The sequence below is a fragment of the Copidosoma floridanum genome, unplaced genomic scaffold, assembly GCF_036245765.1.
Source record: "Copidosoma floridanum isolate Cflo_tuat_1 unplaced genomic scaffold, Cflo_Japanese_pri ptg000009l, whole genome shotgun sequence".
Taxonomy (NCBI): Eukaryota; Metazoa; Arthropoda; class Insecta; order Hymenoptera; family Encyrtidae; genus Copidosoma; species Copidosoma floridanum.
Window position 1 is genome coordinate 4979602 of NW_028321886.1, and position 15079 is coordinate 4994680.

Genomic DNA, 15079 nt, shown 5'->3' on the forward strand with positions numbered 1-15079 from the left:
GTAAATTTCAAACGTGATATATATAATTACTGTAAGTACGTTACTGAGATGTAAGCGAAATTTTTTTTTTACACTGTGGAAATAGTAAGGAATCAATTCAAATCACAATTTTTTATTCAATACCGTTAATGAATAAAGCTCATCCTTGGAAAATGTGTATAAAAAAATATAAAACATTACAGAAATTTTATGTTAATCTTGAATGATTTATTGAGGCTGTGTAAGTTTTTAATACAAAAAGAAAATTAACACAACATTTCATAGACAATGCAAGACTATCTCGATATCACTGACGAACGGTAAATTTGTAATATAAATATATTACTTGGACCTCATATTGCTACAAAATGATTAAAAACTTCCAGCGTCTTAAAATGCTTAATAATCTTAGTTCATTGTTAAATATAATTCCAAGATCTTAGCGTTATTGATTGGATTTTATGAAACGCAGAGCTTGCTTTAAATTTATCAATAGACTAATCGAAGTTTTCCAACAAGCTTAAGGTCGATTTATTAAGACTAACTACATATAGTTTTGCATTTTGCCATTCCATAATTACTAACATCACAGCTGACGAATCATTCCTCCTACGTATTTGCACTTTGATAACAATATGTTATAATCGCGACATAATGTTTAACACACCTCGATCGATTATCTGTAATCATCGAGTTAAAAAGCGTCATAGCTTAGTTTAAAAAGAAAAAAATAACAAACGACATAAAACAAAATTATTTTCACTATGCTTTCGTCAATCATTATCTGTACAGGAAGAATCATTCATTCAGTTGATAAGTGTAACTTACGATTAATTTTTTTAAACTTTCTCAATGATTCATTTATTCCAAAAATATTCATTTACATCCGAGTTCTCTAATTGTTAAACAAAAAGCGTCAAGGAAACTGAAATAGGCGACGAATTCGCAATTAATCGTTTTGTACAGATGTGCGCTTATTCATCACGCGCAAAGGAACACAAGTCATCAAACAGTGATCACTCTTTCGTTGTATCACTATTTTTATTTTCTAAGGGGAGAAAAAAAAATGTAAAAAAAGGGGTTACCCAACGTGCGGTTATAAAATACATACAATATAAATTCGACGAAGATTTATTTCAAAAATACGTTCATATTCATCTATCTAATCGGTAAAAAAAGTGTAACGAGGGCAGTGTACAAGTATTTTATTCGCATCATTTATTCTTAAATACGTTGGCATTTATAAATCAATTCAGTTTTTTTTTTCTATTTATGGTTTAACCCCTATTTTTGTATAAACAAAATCACATTATAAATATTTATGTAATCTCAGCGACATTCGATCATTTCGGTTCCCTCTGCTTTGCTTCGTATTTCATTCCCCCGATTAAGCTTGAATCTCCATGATTATGAGAACGTAGCTTAATAGAGAGATAATAAAACGCGCATAATTTTAATTTTGCCTAAAAAAATTACTCGAGAAGATGTACGCGACAATGTTACACTCTCCATCATCTCTGTCGTCTTGAACGACCGGTACGTCGAGGAGTTGACGAACCCGCGCCTATGCTAAACATATTTGGAGCTGGTGCGTTAAAAGCCGGAGGTGCCGTTGACCCGCTAAAATTGATACTAGGCGCTCCAGTGGGTGCGTTAAAGTTAAAACCGGCTGAAACAGAAAATATACACGTTTTGGGTATCTATTTGCCATTGAGTAGAAGAAACGCGGCTTTAATACAGAGATGAAAAAATTATTTTTAAAGGTTTAATAAATATAACGCATATGTTCAAACTAACCCGGCTTGACTTCATTGGCTCCGCCAAATTGAAACACTCCTCCGTTGCCGGCAGTGCTAGCATTGTTAGTACTGCCAAAGGTAAAAGCAGTGCCAGGCTGCTGTTGCTGTTGTTGCTGCTGAGTAGCCTGAGCACCACCAAACGAGAACGTGGCACTGTTTGCAGGACTCGTGGTCTGAGTGTTGCCAAAAAGTGAGGGTGCTTGTGTGGTGGTTGAAGCTCCGCCAAAAGGCGAAGTCGTTGCGTTCGGAGTGCCAAAAGCTGACGAACCAGAGCCAAAAGTTGACGCACTCGAAGCAAAAGTGCTGGTTTGAGTCGTTGCACTTGAACCAAATATATTTGCTGGAGCTGATGCACCAGACCCAAAAGTACTGCTTGAAGCTGTTGGACCGAAGGTACTGTTGGAAGATGCAATGCCAAAGGTACTACTTGGTGTATTTGACCCAAAAGCTGGTTGAGTTATTGTACTTGGTGAACCAAAGACCGACCCAGTGTTGGTGCTTGTCGAGCCGAAAATAGAACCGCCAGAAGTAGTTGATGGAACACCAAACGTGGTCATTGGTTTTCCAAAAGTAGACAGATTGTTTGACGTCTGAAAAGCTGATGTGGGAGAACTAGCAGAGCTGGGATTGTTCAATGAAGGTGAGGAAAAGCCAGATGATTGGTTATTTGTACCAAAGGTCGAGGTAGTTCCACTAAAGGGCTTAGACTGTCCAAAGATGTTTGTGTTCTCAGCTAATCCTGTGCTAGATCCCTGAAAATATTAAATATTAATTCAAAACAATATTCGTCATTTTAAAATGTCATTTTAACAGGATTACGAAATGATAATTTCTTACCGGATTTTTAGCAGCTGAATTGGTACCACTGAAAAGTGAGGCCGATGGAGTGGACGTTCCAAATATCGAAGACGACATTGTTGTTGTGGGTTTTATGCCTGAGAATATGCTGCTCTGTTGTGATGACTGTGTAGCTGGAACGCCGAATGGTGAGTTCGTAGGTGCCGTTGATATCGTTGTCGAAGCAGTATTTCCAAACAGGCTTGGAATCGTATTAACTGGCGCTTTATTGCCGAATAAACTTGGCGTTGTTGTCGTTGGTGCTATTGAAGCCTGCGTTGTTCCAAAAACTGAGGGCGAATTGCTAAATATTGATGGAGCAGAGGTCGTTGGTGCTACGGTATTGGCAGGACTTTTAAACATTGGCGAAGATCCCATTGCAGATGCTCCACTAAATATGCTCGGAGAGTTGGTTGATGTATTGAAAGGCGACGGTGCCGAATTAAAAGCTGGTGCAGGTGCTATAAACACATAGTAATAAGTATAACTAACAAAATTCGTGGATGAATTTATCATGCTTATATCTTCGTGGTTACAATATATTACCAGTAGATGTGCTACTAGGCGCTGAAGGCAACGCGAATGTGCTCGCTGAGCTAGCGGAGGTTGCATTATTCTGCAAACCGGTTGCAAAGTTAAACGTTGATGTCGAAACAACAGGAGTCGAGGTAGATGTTGTAGTTGTATTAAATGAAAAACCACCCGTGGCAGGCTTATTATTAGTATTGAAACTATAAGTAGATGCTGCAGTGGTGGTTGCAGTAGCTGAAGTTGAAACTGGAATTGTATTGCTGTTTGATGCGTTGTTCATCGAAAAAGGTGAATTCGTAGATGAAGCGGTAAATATCGAGCTAGGAGTACTAATAAGGTTTGTCGATGAAGATGTGGTTGTTGCTGAAAATATTTCATCACATATGATTCATAAACAATAAATCAAAATGTATAAACAATTTTTATATGCCATATTAAATATTAAAACTTACGTGTAAAAGAGGTGCTTGAAGGACTCTTTGAAAGTGTGTTTCCAAAACCTAACACTGGAGTACTGGTACTGGAAGTTAAGTTCGTGCTTTTTGCACTTGTCAGAGAAGCGTTAGAGTTTAAAGAAAATGTCGATGCTGTCAAAGAAGTTGTACTAGAACTGAAAGAGAATGACGGTACGGAAGTAGTATGTGAAGTAAAAGAAAACGAAGGCATCGATGGTGACGGAGTAAAAGAATCTGATGATGTCGGAGACGTTGTTTTTGCCACTGTTGTAGTACCAAAAGAGAATCCAGACGTAACGGCACTGCTACTCGCACTTGGAGCGGTTTTAACTGTAGATGTTGTGGAAAACAGCGTGCTCGTGCTATTACTAGCTGGACTTTTTGTTTCAGTTGCACTGGTACTTGGCGCCGTCGTGCTTACACTGCTATTTGCAGAAAATGAAAAGCCACCTGTGCTTGCAGGACTTAAGGAAGAGCTCGTGGCCGTTGAGGAGGTAACTGGCTTGTTACCAAAATTGAATGATGCACCAGAAGTCGAGGTTGCGATTGATTCTGTCGAGCTTGATGATACAACAGTTTTCAACTCGGTCGACTTTGGAGCTTCTGGGTTTGAAACTGCTAATAAACTGCTGCTACTGCTACTTAATGATGATAAAGATGTGGGTATATTGAAGGTAACGTGCTTAGAAGCGGGTCCAGACTTGCTAGTGGCATCAATTTTTAAAATCGGCGCTATGGTTGTCGTTATGGGTGACGTATTGACGGTTGTCGTCGTTGTTAAGGAATTTAAAGTAGCAAAAGAAGCCGTTGTAGTTGGCTTCGTATTTACTTCCTCTGCCTGTATAACTACATCTGGATCAATTTTACTGGCATCTGTAAAATAAAATATATTATCAAATTTTTCTTACGACCGATAGTTTAGTATGCTATTTGTTTTAAATAGTCACTCACAGTTTCCTGATATTGCATCAAACATGCTTTTGAGTCTTTGGCGCATGCTGTTCTGTTTCATGTTATCAATATCTTGCTTCTTAATTTCATTCTTATTATTAGTTTTGAACTGAGCTTCAACCTTTCCTTGCTCTTTAATCAAGGATTTTAATTTTTCATCTGCAGTAGGCTCGGGTTTCATAAACAATTTGTCCGCAAATGTTCCATCTTTAGGAAGAACAGTTTCTTTAACAATTTTCGGAGAAGATACATTTAATGTGGTTGCTGGTGACGGCTGCTGCCGTTGCGGCACATCATTGTCTGGCTGTGAAGTTTCTGACAAGTTCTGATGAATTCGATTCTGATGAGGCTCGCCAGAAGCATTTTCAATCGACACTCTTACATTCAACTGTTCCCTGGATCTTGAGAGTTCTTTTGCAGTTAATAATGTTAAAGATGAGCTTCTTGTAGGAGATGTCGATGTATTCGACGGTTTAAAATGTTTTTCATTAACTGGCGAGCTGCAACGAGATGAGTCCACTGAAAATAAAATTGAATCATTAGCTAAATAAATTGCTAAAATTATGAGGCATCTGTAATAACAATGTGAAAATACTTACTGGTTTTTCTTTTAGTACCGGCAAAAACATTGGTACTAGAGCTAAGTGAGTGTAAAACATCATGACAAGAGAGCGATTTTTGCTTCTTTGATGGCCTTTGATTATTTGACTGTGGGGATGGTTCACCATCGGATGTTGACTCATCTCTCGCTCTTTTCTGCATTATTTCTTCAAGATTCTCCAACTGATCTTCATACTCTTGATCTGACTTTTGCTTTTTGGCAAAATCTAACATTATGTCATCCCTAGAAGCTTGTCTTTTAACAGCCATCTTCTTCAAAACCTGAACAACATTTGGGCAAGACCTTGATTCTCTGACATCCATTGATTCGTATGTTTTGGATTTTTCTTGCTGACTGGAATTGTCAGATGATACATAGTTACTTATTTCTGGCGGTGCAACTCTGACTGTAACTGGCATTCTAGATTTCACGGCTGTTGGACTCAATACTGGTATAGGACTGGCATTAAGAATCACCTTAGGAAACTGACCTGCACCATACTGAGATTGATGTATTAAACTACTGTTAGCTTGAGCAGCATATCTTGTCAATCGTGATGAAAGTCCAGGAGAATTAATATCTGTGTACAACCTTGAAAGTAAAACATCAAAGCATTATTGGCAATTTTTGATTTTTATGTCAAATATGTTTTTTTTCAAACTGTAGTTATGTGATAAATTACTGAAAAGAAACTTACTTTGGATCAATGTTGTATCGAGATGAGTTTAAAAGAGGTCCAGCTACATTTTGTACTGTCCTAATGCTTTCTGACATGTCTTTACTTTTGGGACTCATGCTGTAATTCCAAGATGAATTTTTCGAACTGTATAGGATATCTTCGGTTTGGGACAAGTCAAGAGTTGGTTTATTTTCAGTTTTTGATGATGAAACTTTCTTGATTAAGGTATTATTCGTTGGAGTGAACACGTTTACACCTCCATTTTGCATTTCATTTTTTTTAAAGTTGGATCCTCTGGGTATTGGAGTTGAAGTTTTGCCTATATTAGCAATACCATTTAAAGCAAAAGAATGATACAGTTCACTGTTTCTTGGGTTCAAATTGTCAGTTGAATTTGGGTTCTGAAAAAAAAAAAAAAAAAAAAAAAAAAAAAAAAAAAAAAAAAAATAATGATAAAATAACAAGTTTCACTTAAGAGTTAACACTGTTGTAAATATTGGACAAGAAACATGAGTTGTTTGTATTTCACACCACACAGGAAAATTTAAATACTTAATGACAGTTGCTTGTGTTGTCCTGTAAAACATAGATCAGTCCATAGGCACCACTTTTTAATTATAGGGAGAAAAAAAAATGTGTCAGGCAATAACAAATAATATTTTGTAGCTGATAATATTAAACTTTTTTCAAAGGTTTAGAAATATCAAGTTTCACAATATGTAGCAATTATAGGTAATACCTATACGTTTCAACTGAAGTGATCAGGTTTACTAACTACAACACAGCAATTCCTAGTAAGCAAACGTAGACAAAGCAACTTACAAGCTTTACTTGCTTATATTGAAATAAAAATGGGAAAGTAAACATACACACAAACAGGAAAAGAGAGAAAAGCAAGAGGGAGGACAAGAAAGCTAATCCTTCTTACCACAAGTACGCTGGGCCTGTACAAATTTCTCTTGGCATCGCTCATAATGTTATTCTCAGCTGGATCGATTTGACTTTTGAATTTCTCTTCGTACTGCTTCCTTAAATATCCCAACAACACTCTCGACTTATCCAGTCCGTCTTGAAGCAGCGCCTGCAGGGTCTGGGACAACTCAAGCGCCAAGCTCTTTGCGTGTCCGAGCAAGACAAGCGAGTAAGGCGTGAAGACGCTATCGTTGACGTGGAGAGAGTAGCACAAATGCAAGATGACGGCGAGGGAACAGGTGACGAGCAATAAAGGACCCCAGGCCTTGTAGATGAGCAGACAGAAGCTGATGAAAGCTAGGAGACGGTATATCCCTTTGGCGTTGCTGCCACTACTCTGTCTTTGGTTGTTGGTGGCTTGATTACTATTGATGTCCCCCGATTCCCACATTATCCAGCGGTCCGTCGACGAGAGCGAGCTATTTGCGCTGCTCCCTCGCAACGGCCGTTACCTCGTGCGCCCCTTCAATGGTTAAAGGAAGGCATGTATACCTAGCTCTCTGACCCTGCAATGCCAATGGAGGTGCTGCTTCTGCCGCTTGAATGGAATACCTTTTTGAGTTAAATTAAATAATTTCTCGATTGATGGTGTCGTAAAAAAACGTGCCAACAAGTATGTAGTATGTACTTACGTTCTTATGCCACACAGTGCTTTTGCTTTCCCGTATTTCCTATACAATATATAGGTATACGTGATTTCTGTGCAGCACACGCGTCTCTCGTTATCACGTTACGGCGGATAACTTTTCTTCATTCGTACATACTTGAGGTACAAGTATGAGGAATGTGAATGTGAGACACTTGGGTTGATCGAAAAACCTTGAACTTTAACCAGCAGCTTTTACCTTTAATTTCGTTTCTTTTCGAAAGCTAGACGTCAGTTCTGCAGATGCATAAAAGAATCTCAAGAGCAGACGACAGGAGACATTTTGGACCGTGACCTTGGCTTCGTATATTTTTCTCTTTACACTTGCAGCTTGTTTTTTACATGACACTCCAGTTTAAGAAAGTTAACAAGCAACACGTTCATGTGATCGCCTCGTCATGGAATCATGATCGGATCGGTTTATGAAGATGAAAATGAGACTTTTATGGAAGATGCATGATGATGCATCATGATCGTGCACGATGACGAGCGCGCGAACCGCGGAAATGCAGAAATATCCAGTTAACGATTGTCGATAGAATGTCATTCGGCAAAGAATCGATACATATCAAGGATCAAGGGTCGAGTATCGATGGATCGATCGTGTGTTGTTTTGGAGTTTGGCGCGAATATTTGAAATGTCCTTTTATTACTCGCGCGGTCTCGAGACGATTAAATTAGGTATATTTATTTATTTTATACTCTCTTTATTCAGATCGCAACACAATACATTACAATTTTAGTCCTACATCGAATGAGATTAATTAATCCTACGTAAGATAGGAGAACTACGTACAGTACAACCTCGAACAAGTTGTTTGAAAGTTCGTTTGATCAACAATTTTGTTAAATTTCGTGATATTTTTTTTTTTGGTTTCCAAGATATTCTGGGAGATCTAAAAAAGTTATTGTATGTTATTGAAAGAAATTTTCAAACGAAGCAAACGTTTGAAAAAAAAAAAAAAAAAAAAAAAAAAAAATTTAGAAAAAAAAAAACTGTGCTTATACAATAAAAAATTACAAAAACAGCATCACAGTGAAATACAGATAAGTACCAGCGTTATCTTTATAAGTACACCTTCATTAAAATTCTTTATACTTTTCAATATTTATTCAGTGCTGAAAACCATACGTCACACGCTGTTGAATTTATAGTAAGTAGGTAAATGTTTTGTTGTATAAAACGTTCAACAATGTACCACCCTATGTATATTTATAGATTTTTAGTCTTTTTTTCAATACCATTCAGATAGCGCTTTGAAAGAATAAAAAAAGTTTCCGAGTTTCGTAAAAAATTAAACAGTGCAACTCGTGCGCGTCGTGCGACAGTAGAGAAAAAGATATGAAAGTAGAAAAAAGACACAAGTAGGTTTTGTGTTAATGACGTATTGTCATATACCTACGAAACTAAACTGTCATTTGCATCGCATTAAGTCGCGATTAGTGTACATACATATCTACAGACAATCATTTAGGTTTATAGCTTTGATAGCAAGTATAGCGAAGCAAACAGCATATTTATATACCGTATGGCTCCTGTTCTGTCGTCGGGAATCAACAAGTGTTGAGTTGTGTCAGCATCAACAGCAGATAGCTGGTGTACCGTCTATGCAGGACATGGACATTGTGTATTTATGCGCCGATCATGATGGCGAATACGTTACGAAACCTGTATTATTGTTAATTATTTAAATGTGCGACGCTCGTGTTTACATCCGTATTTTTAGTAGCGGTCCAATAAGAAAATGACGCAACGCTCGCACTGTTTTGGCCCATCGTTACATTCGTTACTGTGTATTTATTGTTGTGGTGCTGTTGTTACTCTTCACGAGCCAGACAGACATTTGTTGTCATGTTTAAGTAGTCTACGATAAACTGTAAAGGGGGTCGATGTACTCACGCACTGCGTGCTTCAGTGTATCTTGAAGGTTTTGGTGTCACCATAGAACTAATGTATAAACACACAGAGCAAAGATGAACAAATTTTTGTACCATGCTCTATTTTCATTCATCTGTTGTACCCTTGGTGGGCAGCGGACAAAAGCTACAGAGGTACTGATGTTGAATATTTTACTTTTTAACAAAAACTCCTTTTTCCACAACTGCTAACTAACAAGATCGTTTGTTTCAATAGAACCCCGACACGGGCTTAATACCTGATCGGGATGATTCTTTGCTTATGTTCTCTACTCTGGATGGTTCGCTGTTTGCTGTGGAAGCACAAACTGGAACCATCAGGTGGCAACAAAACGACGGTATTATCATGTTGAGCCATAAACATTTGAATGTACTTTTCGTTTTGCTAAGTAAATTTTTTTTTTAATTCCAGAACCAGCTGTTAAAGTTCCTCGGGATGTATCCAAAACTACCATGTAAATGCATACCATGAGAATATTACTGATTTTCCGTTTATTTGACATCTACACGGCAATAAAATTTTCATGCATTGATTTCAGGCCCATATTTTTACCAGATCCCAAAGATGGATCTCTCTACTTGTATGGACCCGAGACCGAAGCATTGAAAAAGCTGCCTTTTACAATACCGCAACTCGTAGCTACCAGCCCTTGTCGGAGTAGCGATGGAATTTTGTATACAGGACGTAAAATTGACACCTGGTTCAATGTAGACACGCAAACTGGAGAGAGAGAACAGATCCTTGGATTTTCTAAAGTAGAAAACACATGTCCTATTGATTCTATAAACGCCATATTTGTTGGCAGAACTGAGTATAACATTATAATGATAGACAGTAAACACAAGGACAGAAAGTGGAACCTAACATTTTATGATTACTCAGCTGATAAAATGAGTGATGATGAGTACAACGATTTCATCCACTTGACTGGTGCTTCGTCGGGTAAAGTAATGACAATAGATAGATTGGGTAACATTTTGTGGAATATCAATTTGAATAGTCCAGTGATAGCAGTTTACACAATTGGTAACAGTGGTCTGATATCGGTACCATTCAACAGTGTTGCTGATAGTACCTTGAACGACTTGATGAAAAAAATTTCATTAAAACCTAGCGAATTTAAATTCTTGTAGGTTTTTTTTTATGTATTGAAATATTTAATCTCAAAATAGTTTTAGAAAAGCTCAGTAACATTATTTTCTAGTCCCACTTTGTACATTGGAGAACACAGCCATGGCTTGTATGCTTTACCATCTTTGGCAGATTACTCAACACCAACTATTAGTAGTAAAGCAGGGCAATTGTTGTTGGATGGACCTATCATTTCTCATCTACAAAAAGAAAGTTCAGCACCACCTTCGTTCGATAGTAGTTCTGAAAACATTCCAAATGATTGTCAACAAATTGATTCCAATAATAATAATATCATGGTTATAGGTAAGTATGGAAAAAAAAAAAAAAAAAAAAAAAATTAAGACCAAGAAAAAAAAACGAAGGTAACAAAATCAACATTTTTGTCGATATCTGTAGGGCATTATGAAATTCCATCCGAGTATAAACCTCACAACCAGCCGCTACAAATTACTGGTCACTCTGATCCGGTTATAATTCCAAAACAGGAAACTTTGAATATTACTAGAAAACAAGAAATTGTCATCAATGATAAACAGTTAAATCAAACGATTCACGAAGGTAGTATTTGGCGTAGGTATACTATGAAGTCTTACAAGATAGGCAGAGAATGGTTTCATAAACAAGATGGAGTTACCAAAATGTCTCTCATAATTGCGATTGGATTAGTCATGGTAGCCATCACTTATTACAATGCTGGAAAAAATGCTAAGCGAGACGCTCAGGTGATTTTTAAATTATTTTTTTTCCGTATTTGAAAAGTTATAGTTTTATAATTAATCACAATTCTAAAGAGTATGTTTTTTTTTAACATAGATGTTGTATAATTCGAGAGAAAACAGTCGCTCCAGTAGTAACGGCAGATCTAATGTTGTATATGCAGCTGAAGAGATAAATGAAGAAGGTTGGCAGCGTATTGGTAAAATTACTTTCAACACCGAGGAGGTACTGGGAAAGGGCTGTGAAGGAACTTCTGTCTTCAAGTAAAAGAAAAAAAACTTTCAAGTGAATGCTTATTCAACTGTATTGTGTTTCTACAGTTACAATTTTTTTTTTTCTTTTAGGGGTGAATTTGACGGCAGACAGGTAGCAGTTAAGCGTCTCCTTCCGGAATGCTTTACCTTCGCGGACAGAGAAGTGGCACTTTTGCGTGAATCAGATGCACACGCAAACGTCGTTCGGTACTTTTGTACCGAGCAGGACAGGCTGTTCCGCTACATAGCTCTCGAACTGGCCGCGGCTACCTTGCAAGACTATGTAGCTGGTAGATGCGATCGAAGCAAAATATCTGCAAAAAAGATCTTGCAACAATCGACTTGTGGCGTGGCTCATCTACATTCCTTGGATATAGTGCACAGAGACATAAAGCCCCACAATGTGCTACTCTCGATGCCTGGACCACACGGTGAGGTGCGCGCGATGATCTCGGACTTTGGTATGTGCAAAAAACTTCAGGTCGGTCGCACATCCTTCTCGCGACGTTCTGGAGTCATGGGCACTGATGGCTGGATCGCTCCTGAAATGCTACAGAATGACGAAAGGACGACTTGCGCTGTCGATATTTTCTCCCTTGGATGTGTCTTTTATTACGTCCTCTCCCGTGGAAAGCATCCATTTGGTGATCCCCTAAAACGACAGGCTAATATTTCCTGTGAGTTGAAAATTTAGTGTTCATTAATTTAATATTTATCTTTGTGCAAGTATATCAGTCACGAACGCTTAAAATTAATTTTTTTTTTTCTAATAATATTTTTGAATCTCTTTTGTTATCAGGCTATTACCACTATAATATTTTTTGTTTCAAAATGAGTTAGCGTGAAAATTAATTATTACTTAGAAAAACGTGGCACAATGCTATTAAAGCTTAAAATTTTTTTATAACAAAAGTTTTTTTTTTTCAGGGTAAAATACTTGCATACGTCATTAAAACTTATCATTTATAGATCAAGTGTCTAAAATGAAAATGAACTTCATAAATTGTTGTTGAATTATTTTTAGGCGGAACTTTCCCAGACTTGTCGAACTTGCAGAGTATTTCACAAAATGATAAAGAAATAGCTCTAGTTTTGATAAAAGCCATGATTTCTCTCGATCCAAAAAGCCGTCCGTCAGCCCAGGCTGTGCTCAATCATCCCATATTCTGGGACGCCGCGCAAATCCTCACATTCTTTCAGGTTGATGATTTATAACGTTTCGTATTTCGCACACGGTTAAGTGTGTTACGTGACACAAGAGTTATAATTTTAATTATTTTTTACGAATGTAGGATGTCAGCGATCGCGTCGAAAAAGATGGACCAGAAAGTCCTGCATTGCAAGCACTTGAAAATGGCAATTACACGATTGTTAACGTCGATTGGAGGCGTCACATAGATTTCGAAGTGGCGAGCGATCTTCGTAAATACAGAAGTTACCGAGGAGAGAGCGTTAGAGATTTACTACGCGCGTTGCGAAACAAGGTAAACTTTTATTCAACGGTACTTTAGATTGTTACAGAATTGTTGAAGCAAATTTTTTAACATTTTACAGAAACATCACTATCGAGAGTTGACCGAGGCAGCCCAACGTAGTTTAGGTGAAATACCAACAGCATTCACGGAGTATTGGTTGTCGCGCTTTCCGTTACTTCTGATCCACTCCTGGTGTGCGATGCAAAAATTTCGCTCCGAGCCGACCCTTAGAGGCTATTATGATGAACAATATGAATTCAAATTAGACGTCCCTGAAATTTTGGAGGAAGAAGAATATACAGAAACGGTGCAACAAAATGGGGATGTGACGTCGTTTCCGCAACCACAGCAGCAGCAACTGCAGCAGCAGCAAGCAGAGGAAAAACCGCGTAAAGGTCCCGAAGGTAATACAATAAATTGGAGTCCAAATCGTTCTAAATATAAGTTAGCGAGGAAAAAAAAATTTTATCCCAGTGAGCAGAAAAGGAAAAATTTTGACGAGCCGGAAAAAAAAACCGCTGAAATTTCTGTCACGTGGAGTCTACCTTCTGCTAGTTAGTTGTTACAGCAGATTTTTTCTTACCTCGTTTAATTTTGTTGTTGTTTGCAACAAAAAGTGTACAGGTTATCCCATGCATACGATTAATGTCGTAGTTTAGGATTTTTTAACGTAACCAATAGCTGATTATTCAATTCCCGATGAAATTATTCGGATAACCAAATGTTTGGTTATTGGATTGATTAGTCAACTATTAGAAACTTATTTATGCAACAAACATATTTTTCACTGAAAGTTTTATATTGAAAACTAGTTTTTGACTAGATCTTTAATTGTATATAGTGTAAAGTTGTCATGTCCTAACAATTTTTGGTCACGTGTGTTTTGATTTTTAATCATACAACGAGTTTACAACGATTTTCGACCAATGATAGTAATAATGGTGGTTTGAAAATTGTCCATAAACAATTTTAGAAAAAGTCATTTTTATTTTACCTAGATGTTCTTGATATTATTTGTTTGATTTTCAAATGGTAAATGATAGTTGATAAAAATCGTGTCAAATACTAAATTTTCTATTTCGCTAATTTTTTTTTTTTTTACGTTGGATTCTTGCCACTTAGAAAAAAAAGATATTTTTATTACAAACGTAACATCAAAACAACTGGATGAGAAATATTTTATTATTCAGGTGCTACTTTTTAGGTGTATGGTCATTTATCGCGATAAATGTCCTTAGATACATACTTTTTTTTAACATTTGTGATATCTTAGTGTGTAAGTTTTAAATGTTAAAAAATTACATTATTTATATTACTATCTTGCTGATCACTCGGTAAATTTCATTAAATTTTAATTTTAAAGTTTAACGGCTCTCTTTGAGGAGTACAAGAAAATTATACACTTATATGATAATTTAACGAGGTAATGATATGAGGATTCCTTTTTTGTACATACATTAAGTGATTTTTTTCACGTTATCACTTTCATATGCACAAAAATTTTAATTTATATGACGCACTTTTGTGGAGAAAAATTTTGTGTGATTGTATTTTAAAAATACGTTAGTGATTTTCAAATTTTATACTTTAATAGATGCAGAATAAATAGTTGTTAAAGTTAACTTTGATGTAAAATTCACAATAAAAAATAATAATGATGAAAACATTAGTGTATAAACTGTATCACTGCACTAAATAAATTATTTTGAATACAAAAATTAAGTAAATATTTTTTTTATTGACATGGCATTAAAAATGTAATTATTTTGATTTTTATTACATCTCTTATTACTCTTGAAGGTTTATTCTACATTCGTTATGGTGTATAAAAATAACTTGTATATATTTTCGTTGCTTCAACAGGCTCTAGAAAGGGCACAAATTTTTCCTAAATTCTTAGTATTGTTGCGGTTAAAATCAATATAGTATTTGAAAAGCTAATATTTTATACATCTTTATATATAACTAAAAATACAACAGTAGAATATATTTTTATGGTGTAACGAGTTAATTTTTAAATCTTATCATCAAGGCAAACATTTTCATTACTCACCACACGATGTATACAATTTTGTTGATGATTATTTATTGCTCAAACAATTATTAATTAAAAAATTTAGACTAGTTACAA

At 36.3% G+C, this 15079-nt stretch overlaps 2 protein-coding genes across 4 annotated transcripts; one reads left to right on the top strand and one right to left on the bottom strand.

The window, feature by feature from the left end:
• Positions 1-185: 185 nt before the first annotated feature.
• LOC106646031 (uncharacterized) lies at positions 186-7938 on the bottom strand. 3 transcript variants are annotated; one of them, XM_014362030.2, is made up of 11 exons: positions 7437-7938; positions 6761-7356; positions 5851-6233; positions 5152-5744; positions 4553-5071; positions 3599-4474; positions 3162-3509; positions 2616-3076; positions 2265-2530; positions 1777-2174; positions 186-1648 (listed from the first exon to the last, which is right to left on the bottom strand). In XM_014362030.2, exons 2-11 carry the CDS (start codon positions 7193-7195, stop codon positions 1491-1493), a joined length of 4437 nt encoding a protein of 1478 aa, XP_014217516.2. In that variant the 5' UTR covers positions 7196-7356; positions 7437-7938; the 3' UTR covers positions 186-1490. The 3 variants fall into 3 exon arrangements, with proteins under 3 accessions (XP_014217516.2, XP_089446032.1, XP_014217515.2); XM_089589906.1 differs by having other exon boundaries at positions 1777-2530; positions 6761-7342; XM_014362029.2 differs by having other exon boundaries at positions 1777-2530.
• A 913-nt stretch (positions 7939-8851) lies between these two features.
• Ire1 (serine/threonine-protein kinase/endoribonuclease Ire1) lies at positions 8852-14632 on the top strand. The gene is made up of 11 exons (XM_014362015.2): positions 8852-9502; positions 9585-9705; positions 9780-9822; positions 9907-10497; positions 10573-10805; positions 10899-11224; positions 11316-11482; positions 11564-12150; positions 12498-12673; positions 12766-12957; positions 13028-14632. Exons 1-11 carry the CDS (start codon positions 9425-9427, stop codon positions 13505-13507), a joined length of 2994 nt encoding a protein of 997 aa, XP_014217501.2. The 5' UTR covers positions 8852-9424; the 3' UTR covers positions 13508-14632.
• The last annotated feature ends 447 nt before the right edge of the window (positions 14633-15079 follow it).